The 14,383-nt window shown below is 49.1% G+C and overlaps 1 protein-coding gene across 3 annotated transcripts in view; it reads left to right on the top strand.

Moving 5' to 3' along the window:
- Positions 1-14,383, top strand: part of BPIFB2 (BPI fold containing family B member 2) — a 37,983-nt gene that overhangs the window by 16,150 nt on the left and 7,450 nt on the right. For all 3 annotated transcript variants that reach the window (XM_053248263.1, XM_053248262.1, XM_053248261.1), the window contains 5 exons: positions 613-759; positions 1,421-1,478; positions 3,169-3,229; positions 7,992-8,083; positions 9,668-9,856. In XM_053248263.1, the coding sequence (XP_053104238.1) occupies positions 613-759; positions 1,421-1,478; positions 3,169-3,229; positions 7,992-8,083; positions 9,668-9,856 (547 nt within the window). The remainder of the gene's footprint in view (positions 1-612; positions 760-1,420; positions 1,479-3,168; positions 3,230-7,991; positions 8,084-9,667; positions 9,857-14,383) is intronic.

Below are 14,383 nucleotides of genomic sequence, written 5' to 3'. Positions count from 1 at the left end.
ACTATGTTGAATAAAATATGTTAAATAAATAAATAAATAGAGCAAGGAGCTGGTCAGGATTGGTACCAAGGTGTGTGGGGGAAGGGGGAGTTTAAGGACTCTGATGCAGACCCAACAAAATCGCAGCCCCCACCAAGTGATTTGCCTGGGAGGGAAACCACCAGTGGCATCAAATAGTCTGGGGAAAGTAGCAGCTGCAGGGCTGGACTGGGACAACCACAAGGAGAAAGGGTTAACCCCCCTTCCTGTAGTCTGGATCAAAATTGGTCCCCTCCCAGCTGGAATTTAATCAATGAATTTAAAAACAACCCAACAACCCAAACAATGGAGCTATAGTGACACCATGCTTAGTTTGACTCAAAACCTGAGTGGATGTAACTGCAATAATATTTCTACTAAGTTTGCTGTTATCATCACCTGTCTACCGACAAAGCCCGCCAAGGCAAATCAAGCCCAGTGCACCAATTCATCACCATTGTATCCTTTCCTACTCCATAGGCCCCTCTTGGGTCAGGAGCCTGTCCTTGTTTGCAAGGTGCTGTATACTGTACGTAGATGATGCCCAGTAAATAAGCAACAGTCTAGCCACTGACTTCCTCCCCCTCTACGCAGCTTGGTTGCTCCACTGGAGCTGAAGGTGGGCACCTCCATCCTGCTCGACGTTCGCATCATGCGCAGTCCCCGAGGCTGCCCCATCCTGAGCATTACGGCTTGCAAGTCCCTGCTGGGAGACGTGCAGATTTTGGTTGGAGGAAACAAGTAGGTGGTGGCGGCGACGGAAGGGGACTGGCCTCCGTTTGCATGTTGCAGGAAGGTGGAGGGCTTTGGAGTCTGTGGAACATCATGTCCTCCTCAAACTCTCTGCTGGTAGATATAATGCAGGACGAACCAACAACATAATCTCCCCCCTCCCCCAGCAAGAAACCTCAAGGTCTCTGAGTAAGAATTAGAGTTCCTTACATAGATGTTTGACTGATAGAAATAGTGGCTGACATGACACGTAGTGGAAACATGGCCTGAAGACTGGTGCCTGAAGGCACCGCTGCTGCTGGGCACATGAAAGCAGCCGCTCTGCTGTCCTGACTGGCAGCTGCTCAAGTTGTTACAAGCTGCCCTTTGCAGAGTCAGACAATGGGGCCATCTAGCCCCGGACTGTCTGCACTGACTGGCAGCAGCCGTTGAACATCTCAGGCAGAGGGCCTTACCCAGCCTTGCTTGGAGAGGTTGCCAGAGAGCTCCTTGTGCATGCCAAGCAGGGGCTCGATCACTGAGCTGCCAGCCCTCCTGCATTGTGGCTTAGGGAAGGATGCATTTGCTCGCCCAGGGAAGCCTTTCCCAACTCCTCAATGCTGCATGAATTCCCGAAAACCTGAAGGTGCTTTAACAGTTGACCTTATTCCTGTTTCCTCTGTTTCCACAGCTTGCTTGGCTGGCTGAGCCCGATCAAGAAGCACCTCCATGCCGTCTTGCTCGACAAGGTAAGGTAGCACAGAAAAGTTTCCTTTGCTCAGTCGATGCTCCTCTCCTCTTTGGCACCCAAAGGTCTGGGCCTTGCAGCCTGAGCCACTCACAAGCGACACTGCAGTGCTGTCGTCCACCCCTTGCCTTGGTGAACAGGAGAACAAACAACCTGGGAGAGGCTGCATCAAGAGCACCTGGAGCATTTCCACATGGCAACTGAGCACAGCCGAGCTACACTTCGGTTGTGTGGGGAGGGTTTCCATATGAGAGGATCGTTTACAGCGACGCCATGAAGGCTGCAGAAAGTGCCATTCAGACATCCCATGGCATTATTCACTGTTGCCCCTGACAATTTGTAGTTACTGCACATTGAGTGTGTCCAAAAAAGGAGCACTTTAATGCAGTCAACTTTAGGCACTTGCTGCTGCAGGGAGGCCACCTGCAGGGGTGGAGCCACCATTGCACGGATGGGTTCATAGAACCCAGGCCGCCGTGCTCAGGGGCCGCGCCTTCCGCCCCGGCCATGCCGGCGTCACACACAGGGGGTGAAGTTTTGCTCACAAATGGGGCTGTGCCCCCCATTTCCGAGCAAATTCCGGCCAGCGTTGTGTTCGCAGCATGGCTGGCAGTGGCTCTCCCTGCTTTAAAAAGCAGGGAGAGGCGTTCCCAGACAGGCTGGGAAACCCACACTGGCTAAGCTGCTCAAAAACGGAGTCATGCGGCTCCATTTTTGAGGAGCTTAGCCAGCGCTGGCTTCCCAGCCTGGCCAGGAACGCCTCTCCCTACCTTTTAAAGCAGGGAGAGCCACTGCCGGCCATGCTGCGAACACAACGCTGGCTGGAATTTGCTTGGAAACAGGGGGCATGGCTCTGTTTGCAAGCAAAACCTTGTCCCCTGTGTCTGATGTCAGATGTAGGGGGTGTGGCTAGGGGGCTGTGGTGGCGGGTGGACTGGCGGAATCCGAGCCGCCACTGGCTGGAAAGTTCCTGGCCTGGCCCCTGCACCTCTCACTCCCAGGCCTGGTAGCCCTTTACTGCTAAGAAAGGAAAGGTGGCGGAGAGAGGCCTCCTGGGGCTCCCTGCTCCTCTGCTGTTTCCTTGGCATCCCTCTGAGAGAGCCTTCTTGAGCCCCAGAGGCTGCCATACATGTGTCTCCTGTTCACATGATAACTGGCATTTGTGGAGCAAGTGCTCCACAACTTAGCAAAGAGGCACCTGCTAACCTGGCAAAGAGGCACCTTTTAACGTGGGGATTCTCTTTATTGAGCAGGGGGAGAGTAACTGGCCCTCTCCACCCCCAGCACAACATCCCTCCAGTGACTGTTGCTGGTGTCTATCTGATGTTGCTTTTTAGGTTGTGAGCCCTTTGAGGACAGGGAGCCATCTTATTTACTTATTATTTCTCTGTGTAAACTGCCCTGAGCCATTCTTGGAAGGGCGGTATAGAAATCGAATCAATCAATAAAAACAAATGCACAGAGATGCTGTGATGTTAAGGATCCCAGACTTGGAATGAGTCAACTGGCCACCCAGTCAGACTTTTCATTGAAAAAGGGACTGATCCGTTAGCTCCGCACAGATCGCTTTATGGAATCCTCCCGAGGTGTTGTGTTGCACAATGTTGCTGGCATGACAAAGGGTTTCTGGCTGACCCAGACAGCCCACAGCCCCCCACACTGACCCCCTCTCTTTCTACCTCTTTGTGCAGATGTGTTTGAGTATCTCCAACGTGTTCTTGGGGCTGAATGCCAAGCTGGGCACTTTGGTTGGTAAGTTTCACCTCCAAGTTGTGGACATGCCGGAGCTTAAAACAGGCCTGCTTTAGTTGGCTGTTTAGTCCTGCTGGTAGCCTCCAGACTTGACTACTGCAATGCGCTCTGTGTAGGGCTGCCTTTGTCCGTAGTCTGGAAACTGCAGCAGCCAGGTTGGTCTCCGGGTCATTTCGAAGAGACCGTATTACACCTATATGAAAAGAATTACACTGGCTACCACAATGTTTCTGGGCAAAATACAAAGTAATGGTAATAACTTAAACAACTTAGGTCGAGGGTATTTACGAGAACACCTTCTCCATTCTCTCTGCTAACTTTGCAAAGAGGCACCTTTTATTGTGGTGATTCTCTTTTATTTAGCAGGGGGAGAATACCTGTTCCTATCCACCCACAGCACAATACCTCCAGTGACTGTTGCTGGTGTCTATCTTCTGTTTCTTTTTAGATTGTGACCCCTTTGGGGACAGAGATCCATCTTATTTACTTATTATTTCTCTGTGTAAACCGTCCTGAGCCATTTTTGGAAGGGCAGTATAGAAATTGAATTATTATTATTATTATTATTATTATTATTATTATTATTATTAATGATATGTCCCCGCTGCCCACCAGCTCATCTGGTGGCTACTCAGGGACAGGCCTTCTCCATTACCGCCCTGACACTTTGGAATGCGCTTCCTGTCAAAATAAGAGCTTCCTCATCCCCGACAGCTTTTAAAAGACATATTTATTCACTCAGGCTTTTAATTAGATTTACAGAATCTATTATTGTTTTAAATTGTTTTGCTTTTAATCTGTGTTGTTTTATTGTAAGCTGCCCAGAGACATGAGTTTAGGGTTGTATACAAATATGATAGATAGATAGATAGATAGATAGATAGATAGATAGATAGATAGATAGATAGATCTAGCACAGGGGTGGCTGGATGCCATTGTAGCTGGGGATGATGGGAGTTGTAGTCCAGTAACATCTGAGACCCAGAGTTGGGGACTCCTTATCCACACAACTTGGCGGCCGTTAAAAAGCCGGCCTTTCTCTGCCTTTTTATCATCTCATTTGCTTTAACCAGACCATTCCTTACTGCACAGTGAAGTAACAGCTGTCCATTAACAAATGATCCATGCTGCTAAATGAAGACTATTTGCCTGCTTCTGCTGCTGGGAAATTCCTTTCCCTTCCCCCTCTCCACCCCTTCCCCCTTTGGGCTGTGATCACAGAATGCCCTGGGCTGCTGCCTGGCTGAGCTCAGAGAATGCCTCCATTCAAGTGAGGCCAAGCATGGGCCCCTCCCACTTTCAACACATCTGCGAACCCCCCAGTAGTTGCTTTTAACATCCCAGGTGAACATTGGGAGGGAACCAAAAGGGGGAGAAAGCTTTCTTTTTTGTGTTTTGAATGCCAGGTTGATGGCATTCAAAACACGGGCGGAGCTCATCCACCCACAGAGATCTCGGCCCCCACTGGGTCATTGCAAGATCCATACTGCTCAGGACAGCTCACAAGACAAGACAACTAATAAAACCACATAAAATTAATACAATTCTGTTAAAAACAAGCCCCAATTAACACCAGACGGACAAATTAAAGGACCTGCTCAGCTGCTGAATGGGGTAGGACCAAAAGCTCTTGGACCTCGCTGCTGCTTAGCAGGGGATCATGGATCATGGTGCCTCTGACTTTGGTTTTAACTGACAGACGATCCACTTTCAGGAGTGCACACAGCTCCCGAACTAGGGTGGGAGGCTTCTGTTGGGATTCTTGCCATGGACATTGTCTCAGTTCTTTGTGTGGGGCATGCTTGTCTGTGTTTGAATGTGTCTATGTCCTGGCTTGGTCACAGGCCTCATCCACACATCACACCAATGGACCCGTGGTTTTGCTCCCTGCCCGCTCTCCTCCCCTCAATCAGTGAGACTGCAGAGAGGCGGGGGAACTGGCTGTGCAGGCTTCCTTCTTGCTTGAAGGGCAGCCTGCACAGCCAGTCATGGAGGGACAGTGGGAAGAGGAGCTTCCTCCTTCAACTCTAGTCCGGCCGAATGCAGACTCCAGAGCTGCATTCGAACAGAATGGAGGCTCCATGGACCCTCCGTTTTGAGCAGCAAAACTCACTACAAACCGAGGGTTCAAACTGAGTCTCCTAAGTGAAACCTAGGGTCATGCAATGGATGGGACTGGAGTTGCATGTGTTTGGGCATAATGGTCAGGAAACTGCAGCTCCCTGCAACTCTGGTTCCCCGTAATGTGTGAATGCAGCCACTGCTTGTTGGTCAGCTTGCTGTCACTTGCTGTCATTAATTCAAACTGAGAGGTTCTCCCTCTCTCTGCACAAGAGACTGTTGTTAGTCTGCTTATTGTTTTCTTGGCCTATGTTTTAGTTAGTAAAAAAATATCAAACTATTGTTTCTCAATTAAAGTTGGCTTCTTGTACAATTACTTATAGAGGATAAGTAATTTCTCTGCCACAGCTTCTCCTACCCTATTCTTGATCGTGTGAACTGCCCTAACTTCTGGAGACCAAGGTTTGAGAACCTCTGATCTAATGGATTAGGTTTGCCTAATTTATTTATTCACTTTATTTCAAATATGTATACTCCACCCCTCCAGTATACTGTTACTCAAGGTGGCTTACAACATTAATACAACTGATAAAATATAGAATAATTAAAAATTAATAATATTAAAAAGCTAGCAGCCTTATTTATTTATTTATTTATTTAGTCATAATTTCATACTGCCTGATATGTAGGCGGTGAACAAAATTTAAAATATTTAAAAGTCAGCACAGATTAAAATACATGATACAATAACAACAGCTTAAAACAGTTATTAAAGCAAATTATTAAAATTATTAAAATTAATTCTGATTAAAAGCCTGCAAGAACAATAGAGTTAACCCCTGCTAACTGGGCAAAGCGACACCTTTTTAACGTGGTGATTCTCTTTATTTAGCAGGGGGAGAGCAATTGGCTTTATCCTCCCCTAGCACAGTATCTCCAGTGACTGTTGCTGGCGTCTAACTTATGTTTCTTTTTAGATTGTGAGCCCTTTGGGGACAGGGAGCCATTTTATTTGTTTGTTTGTTGTTTCTCTGTGTAAACCACTTTGGAAACATTTGTTGAAAAGCTGTATATAAATTGTTGTTGTTGTTGTAGTCTTGAGGGTCTTCCTAAAAACAAGCAGAGATGGAGATGCTCTTATTTCAGCAGGGAGCATATCCCAAAAGCCCTTGGGCAGCCACAGAGAAAGCCCAGTTCTGGGTCGCCCCCAAATGAGCTGGTGGCAACTGTAACTGGACCTCTCCAGAAGATCATAACAGGTAGCAGGGTTCATGACAAAGGAGACACTCTCTTAAATTAATAATTATAAATAAAATCTAAAAACTAAGAAGCCTTCCAGATATAAGCGGTGGCTAGAACCTAACACATCCTGCACTTTGCCTTAAAACTGTCATAGTCACTTGGGGTTTGGGGGTTCCAAGATCATCATGCCCAAATTCTCTCTCCCCTGCTTTGTTCAGGCTCAATATTCAGCCTGGAACAGGGTTCTGGGGAACACTTGAGAGTTTGCTCACTGTTCTTTGTGACGTTTTTGTGGCTCTTAATGAAAGATATGCACCTTCCGCAGCCTGGAGGAGGAAATGCCTCCTCTGTATGCTCAGGAGTCAAATGTCAGTGTTTGCTTTGCACAGAGCCATATTGTTTGGGAGAGTCCTTCCTTGGCCATTGTCCATGGCAAAGTTAAATATACTTTGGAGGGCGTTAAAGGAGGAGGCGGTGGTGGTGGAGGAGGAGCAGGCCTCAGCATCTGCTGAGTCAAGAGCAGAGTACACCTCTCACATTCTTCAAAAAGAACCAGGAGTCCAGTTGAGTCAAGTCAAGCCATCTGGGGTGCCCACCTGGTATAGATCAATCATGCTTAGCCATTTCGGAAAATTGCCCGAGGGTTGTGTGTGTGCATGAGTGGCTATTTTCAGAAGTTAGACACTGAGGTTTTGTGTGTGTGTGTGTTTTAAGTATAGCAGCTTTGCAATACTTCAGTGGAAATAGGGCTGTTTGGTCCAGGTGCTGATGAGTGATTGACTCTCTGAGGTCCTATTTGCACTTCAGTCTGTTCCCCATGGGGCTCCTCAGGGAGCCTCGTGGGAACTGTTGTTTCCCTGGAGGTTCCCAGAATTCACAAGAAGAGTTCCCAACCCCCTCCGAGAAGTACACAGACAGGCTGGCCATTCATCAGGTAGAGCTGTGTGGTTAACCACAGAGCTCTATCTGATGAATGGGCAGCCTGCCGGCAGCGTGGCTCTTGGGTGGGCCAGGAGAGAGAGGAGCAACCTGAGCTGCCGTCAGGAAGCAGAGGCAGCAGCTGCACCTCCTTTGGTGCTTTCCAGGCTTGTTGGGTTGAGCCGCTCCTGACTGGAATGGAAAAAGCAGTCCGGATCTTCCGCCACGGCACCTGTGCGCTGCTTCCAGGTGGGCCTCCGAAAGATCGTGGAGAGGCACGGCCAGTTGAGACAGACAGGAATAAGCAGGCGCGGGAGTGGCTAGTCTGAAGCTCTCCTGCTGTTGTTGCACTACAACTCCCATCATCCCCCGCCACACTTGGTGCTACTGGACTTTGATGGGAAAGTACTTTATAAATCAGACTGAATAGGGATCAGACTGGTTTAGAAATGCCAATTGAAAACTTTGTGCAGAGGTCTCGGCAGGACCCAAGGCTGCCCGGCTTCTGAGATCTCTCCTCCTCTTCCCCACCCCACCACAGGCGTGAATCCCATCAACTCCATGTCCAACCTGCAGTACTCCATGCTGGATCCACCAGTCATCACCAGTGAATACATCGACATGCCTTTATCTGTGAGTCTGGGCTGTGATTAGCACTGGGATGAAAAAATGTTGTTCACATTCACCAGGGACATCTCAAAGGAGTCCAGGGCTGTCTTTTGAATCTCTGGGCTGGGCTGTTTAGGGCCTTGGGGCAGCTGAACCCCCGAGGCTGCTCTGGGACGGGGGATGGAGCCTCCCAGCGGCTGCTTCCGTGGCCTCGGCGCCTTTTGCGGGCTGCCCTCTTGCTGCCTCCACCAGCCCTGAGGCCCTCCATTTGGAAGATCTCCTGGGCAAGCCCCATAACAAACGGGGTTTGCATTGGAGAACCGTCCAGTCGATTGCACCCTGATGTTTTCATAATTACCACATATGCCTAGTATAAATGAATAAAGAACACAGGCAGAATCGTGAAGGTATCCGCACAGGGATTTAATTTGTGTGTGTGTGTGTGTGTGTGTGTGTGTGTGTGTGTGTGTGTGTGAGAAAACTATGCGTCATGATCCTCCTGGACGTTCTCATGTGCCAGCCCCATTGAAAGGAGTGGGGGCTGTGCAAGAGTATTGCTGCACTTTGGCACATCTCCCAATTTTTTCCGTGGGGCTTGTGCAGGAGAACTTCCCAGAAGGTTTCGCTTCTATGCATACAGCAACCATGGTGACCACTACACATCTGCTTGTATGTGCAATAGGATTCCTCAGATGGTGTGGATGGTTCACAGCAGCAACAAAAGCTGTGGATGGATGCCAAGAGGCAGCAAGAAGGTTGCTGAGGGACCACAGAAAGATACTGAGGGGCAGAGGAGAGCAGCAGCCAGGGGTGTGTGGCCTAGAAGTACATAGGAACATAGGCAGCTGCCACATACAGAGTCAGACCGTTGGTCTATCTAGCTCAGAATTGTCTTCACAGACTGGCAGCATCTTCTCCAAGGTTGCAGGCAGGAATCTCTCTCAGCCCTATCTTGGAGATGCTGCCCAGGAGGGAACCTGGAACCTTCTGCTCTTCCCAGAGCAGCCTCATCCCCTGAGGGGAATCTCTGACAGTGCTGCTCACATGTGGTCTCCCATTCAAATGCCACCAGAGCAGACCCTGCTTAGCTAAGGAAACATGCCATGCTTGCTACCACAAAAGCAGCTCTCCTCTCTAAGGCATCTCTTTAAACCAGCTTTCTAAGCCAGTAGGGCAGGGGTTCCCACCCTTGAGTCCTGGATGTTGTTGGACTACAACTCCCATCACCCCCTAAGTCCAGGGTGACTGGGGATGGTGGGAGTTGTAGTCCAACACTATCCTGGGGATCTCCCTGCACTAGAGGAGCCTTTGGTCTGATCCAGGAAGGCAGGTGTGGGCAGTACAGTGGCAGGTTTGACGTCAGCATTGGGCTCCTTCAGGCCGCACACGCCCCACTTTCCCGAGCGAGAGTTGCCCAGGTGCCACCACCTCCAGCACTCAGAGAGGCTTTGGGATTCAGGGAAGCGCTGTTGGGACTGCTGGCTTTTGGGGCTCTGCTCTTGTGGAACTCTGGCAGCAAGGGACCTGCATGGCCTCTCTCAGGGTCCATGACTTGGTCCAACATACAAATGACTCTTCTTCTTCTTCTCCCCCGCCCCATCCCAACAGAATGACTTCAAAATGATGGGGAAACACATTGAAGATGCCAGCACCGGGCCCAGTTTCTCACTGCCACCCCAAGCGACAGTTTCTGATAACTCCATGGTGAACATGGGCCTCTCGGAGGACTTCTTCAACAACTATTTTGCCACCCTGGGACAGTCGGGAGCCCTGAACCTTAACATTGGAGTCCAGTCGGTCAGTAACGAGGGGGGGTTCTCTGAACCAATTGTTTGTCTCTCCTGGTGTGTAGCAAATGCAGCCAGCTCCAAGCCAAGCCAACCCCAAACCGAACCTCACCCATCCGCCTGTTCACAGCCATCAACCTCAGCAATATACGGCTGCTGATGCAGAACGGTAATAGGTGGCAGCATTTTCAGGGTTGCTGTGGGGCGGTTGGTAGCTCTGCTGCCCTGGTTGGGTTAGCCACCCATGGGGGTGGTTGACACCCTCTGTGCACTACACCACCACTCGATCGGGGCCACCCCAGTGCCCCCCAGGTGCAGTTACGGGGCTGCTGAGAACTCCATTCTTCCCTATGGAGAAAATCCTTAAATATGCGTAAACTTCAAAAATCACTTAAAAACCAGCCCTTTGCCCAATTCCTTTGAAATAATTTTGGTAGCTTACTTGCCTCCATTGGGCACTACCACCCACCACAATCCACTCTAGGCCACCCCTTTCCCCCTGACATGAAGTGATACATTTGCTGGAATCCTCATTATTCCCTATGAGGAATTCAAAAATACTTTTTATTTTATTTTATTATTTATCTATTTATTTAACTTATACCTCACCCAAACTTTCATCTCTGGGCAGTTAACAATGACATTAAAACAAATATAAAAGGTTAAAACAGTTTAACAATTTAAAAACAGTATAAAATTAAAACCTACAAATTTAAAAAGCTGAAAAAGTTTGGGTGAAGAGGTGGGTCTTCAGTTGTTTTTTAAAAATAATCAGGGATGGGGAGGATCGCATCTCAGCAGGGAGTGCATTCCACAATCTCGTGGCAGCAATCGAGAAGGCCCGTCTCCATGAGGCCACCAGACAAGCTGGTGGTAACTGGAGACGGACCTCCTCATGTGACCTCAGTGGGCGGTGGGGCACATAACAAAGAAGACGTTCTCTTAAATACCCAGGGCCTAAACCATTTAGGGCTTTATAAGTTATAACTAGCAGTTTGTATTCTGCCCGGAAACCTATTGGCAGCCAGTGTAGCTCCATCAGCAAGGGAGGGAGTAATGTGGTCTCTCCGAGATGAGACCAATCTGGCTGCCACATTCTGAACCAACTGAAGTTTCTGGACTATGTACAAAGGCAGCACCAAGTAGAGCGCATTACAGAAGTCTATTCTAGAGGTTACCAACAAATGTACCACTGTTTTGAGGTCATTGATCTCGAGAAATGGACGCAGCTGACGTATCAGCCAAAGCTGATAGAAAGCATCCCTGGCCACCGCCTCAACCTGAGAAACCAGGGAGAGGTGTGGATCCAGAAGTACTCCCAGGCTGCGAATCTGTTCCTTTTGGGGAAGTGTGACCCCATCTAGAACAGGTAGGTCAAAATGGTCTCTGGAGTTCTGACCCCACACAATAAGTACCTCCGTCTTATCTGGATTCAGCTTCAGTTTATTCTCCCTCATCCAGCCCATTACTGCCTCCAGGCAGGCATTCAGGGAAGATATGCCATCTTCTGAAGAAGATGGCATGGAGAAATAGATCTGGGTGTCATCAGCGTACTGATAACATCCCGCTCCAAATCCCCTGATGATCTCTCCTAGCGGTTTCATGTTGAAAAGTATTGGAGAGAGTATGGAGCCTTGAGGGACACCATACTTAAGATCAGATTTCAAAGAGCAACAATCTCCAATCGACACCATCTGGAATCTGTCCGAGAGGTAGGAGCAGAACCACTGTAAAACAGTGCCTCCCACCCCCAGCACCCTCAGACATTCCAGAAGGATACTATGGTCGATAGTATCGAAAGCTGCTGAGAGATCCAAAAGGACCAACAGAGTCACACTTCCTCTGTCAATTCCCAATTGGAGATCATCCATCAGGTCGACCAAGACAGTCTCCACCCTATAGCCTGCCCGGAAGCCTGTTTGAAATGGGTCTAGATAATCAGTTTCCTCCAAGACAGCCTGGAGCTGAGAGGCCACCACCCTCTCAATTACTTTGCCCAGCCATGGGAGGTTGGAGACAGGCCTATAGTTGCTCAACTCTGAGGGATCTAATGCAGGCTTTTAAAAAAGAGGTCTAATGATTGCCTCCCTGAGACAAGGGGGCATCCTGCCCTCCCTCAGAGAAGCATTTATGATTTCCATCAGCTGTCTACAACAACCTCCCTACTATACTGAACAAGCCATGTTGGACAAGGGTCAAGAGAACAAGTGGTAGGCCTCACCACTCCAAGCAGCTTGTCCACATCCTCAGGAGTCACAGACTGAAACCGATCCAGCCGAATCACATAAGAGGAGTTGTCAGACACCTCCAATTCAGACATTGAATTAATTGTGGAGTTTCCATCTAAGTTGGCCCGAATCCGAGAGATTTTATCTGAGAAAAATTCTTTAAACACATCACAGCAGATAACTGATGATTTTAAATTCTGGTTCAAGGGAGTGTGGGCAGATACTAGTCCCCTCACAACCCAGAACAACTCCGCTGGATGCGAGTTCGCAGCAGCAATACGGGCAGAAAAGAACCGCCTCTTTGCCACACGTATTGCCTGAGCATAGATCTTTAAATGTGCTCTATGACATAATCTGTCGGATTCAAGTCGAGTCTTTCTCCACTTGTGCTCCAGCCGCCTACCTTACCGCCTACCTCGCTGCTTCAGCCCCCATAGACCTTCCGTATACCAAGGGGCCAGGTCGGAGGGGATGCTTAGGAGCAATTGTGTCTACTGCTCTGGTGAGAAGTTGTTCCAATTCTCAACCAGGGCATCAACAGGATCACTGGCAGAGCCAACATTAAATCCCTCCAAGGCTTCTTAGAATCCTACTGGATCCAATAACCTCTTCAGGCGGACCATTCTAATAGGCTCCTCACCCCTGTGGAGATGGGAAGTGGCTGTAAGTCCGAAGTAACTAGATGGTGGTCCATCCATGACAACGGGGAGATTGTCCATGACAACAGGGAGATATTTAAAAATTCACCAATAATTCAGGAGTGTCTGATTGCCTTGGGGTTTGGTGGGTTATAGTCACAATTGGGTGCCCACCACCCACCCCACTTTTGTGCCCCTAGGTGCTACACATAGTGGATAATGGGCTGGTTCGAGTTCCATTATACCCTATGAGAAAAATAATTAATTAAAATATTTCAAAAATTCATTAAAAATTGTAGGAGTGTCCAATTGCTTCGGGGTTTGGGTGGTAGTTGGAACCCATGGGTGATACACTATAGGAAATAATGGGCTGGTTTGAGTCCCATTATGCCCTATGAGGAAAAAAATTGTAAAAAATCATACAAGTGTCTGATTGCTTTGGGGGTTGGGTGGTAGGCACCCATGGGTGCCAACTACCACCTCATCCACTTTGGGAGGTTTGAACAGGTTCAGACCAGTTCCAATTCAAACTGAACCGGCGGGGGGGGAGGATTTTAGATAAACCAACCCGAACCTCCCTCTCCTGGTTCATACCCAGTTCGAATTCAAACAGAATTGGGCAAACTAGTTTTGTGCACATCCCTAATCTGTAGCATAATGTTCCCCCTTCTCTTGGCAAAGTGCTCTTTTGGAGAAGGGTTCATGCATCCCGAATGGCACCTTTTGCTGAGATAAAGAAACCCCATGAAAATTCAGCACAGTCTGCAGTTTGCTTGTGGCTTGGAATCTAGGCTGGCTGAAGAAGTGCCCGAGTGTATGCACTTGCCAGTTAAGGCGGGATGTGTCCGATTGGACTGATGCAGCACCTGTGTGGTGAGGCATGAGCGATTTCTCTCTGTCTCCTTGCTCCCGTTGCATCTCATGTATTTACCTTCCAACTCTGCTTGGTGGGGGACAACTCACTTCGGAGCTGGAAGAAGTTTCATGCTTGGGGACAGGAGGACACACTAGCTCCATCAATGTGTCTAGGCCACTGCACCTCACATGGGGAGATCAGGTCTGATGAAGAACAGTTGAAGAGCTGGCTAGGCTGAGCCCTGCAGAACAGCAGGTTATGAGAGCCGTCTTCAAACCCTGGAAGGGCTGCCCCATAGAAGGAGGAGTGGACTTGTCCTCTGTTGCTCCTGAGGGCAGGATTAGAACCAGTGGGTGGAACCGACAAGGAAGCAGGCTCAGGGTGGACATCTGGAGGGATTTCCCAACTGCAAGGGCCTTTCAGAGTGGAAGAGGCTCTGCCTCATGCAGAGGTGGGATCCCCTTTGCTGGAAGCTTTGGAGTGGAGGCTGGGCAAGCCTCCGTCAGGGATGCTACAGCAGATCCCAGCCCTCAGCAGGGGGTTGGATTAGAAGACCTCTGAGGCCCTGTCCAATGCCAACGTCCAACGTTTCTGTGGCAAAGGACAGCAGCAGGGCTGGGCAGAGTAGAGACAATCCCCAACCTGCAGTTCATCATTTTTTCTGGGTCTGGTGTAAGCCAGCAGGAACTGGTGAGCTCTGGGACTTGTCGTTCTTAAGAGAGCCTGCCCCACTGAGAGGCTGTGGGGCCCACAGAGACTCTTCACCACCAACGGCACAGTACGTCTAGAGTCAAGGCTGTTCCCACCACTGCCAC

Source organism: Hemicordylus capensis, chromosome 4 (assembly GCF_027244095.1).
Source record: "Hemicordylus capensis ecotype Gifberg chromosome 4, rHemCap1.1.pri, whole genome shotgun sequence".
NCBI classification, from domain to species: Eukaryota; Metazoa; Chordata; class Lepidosauria; order Squamata; family Cordylidae; genus Hemicordylus; species Hemicordylus capensis.
Note: the sequence above shows the minus strand (reverse complement) of the source record. Positions and strands in the feature narration are given on the sequence as shown.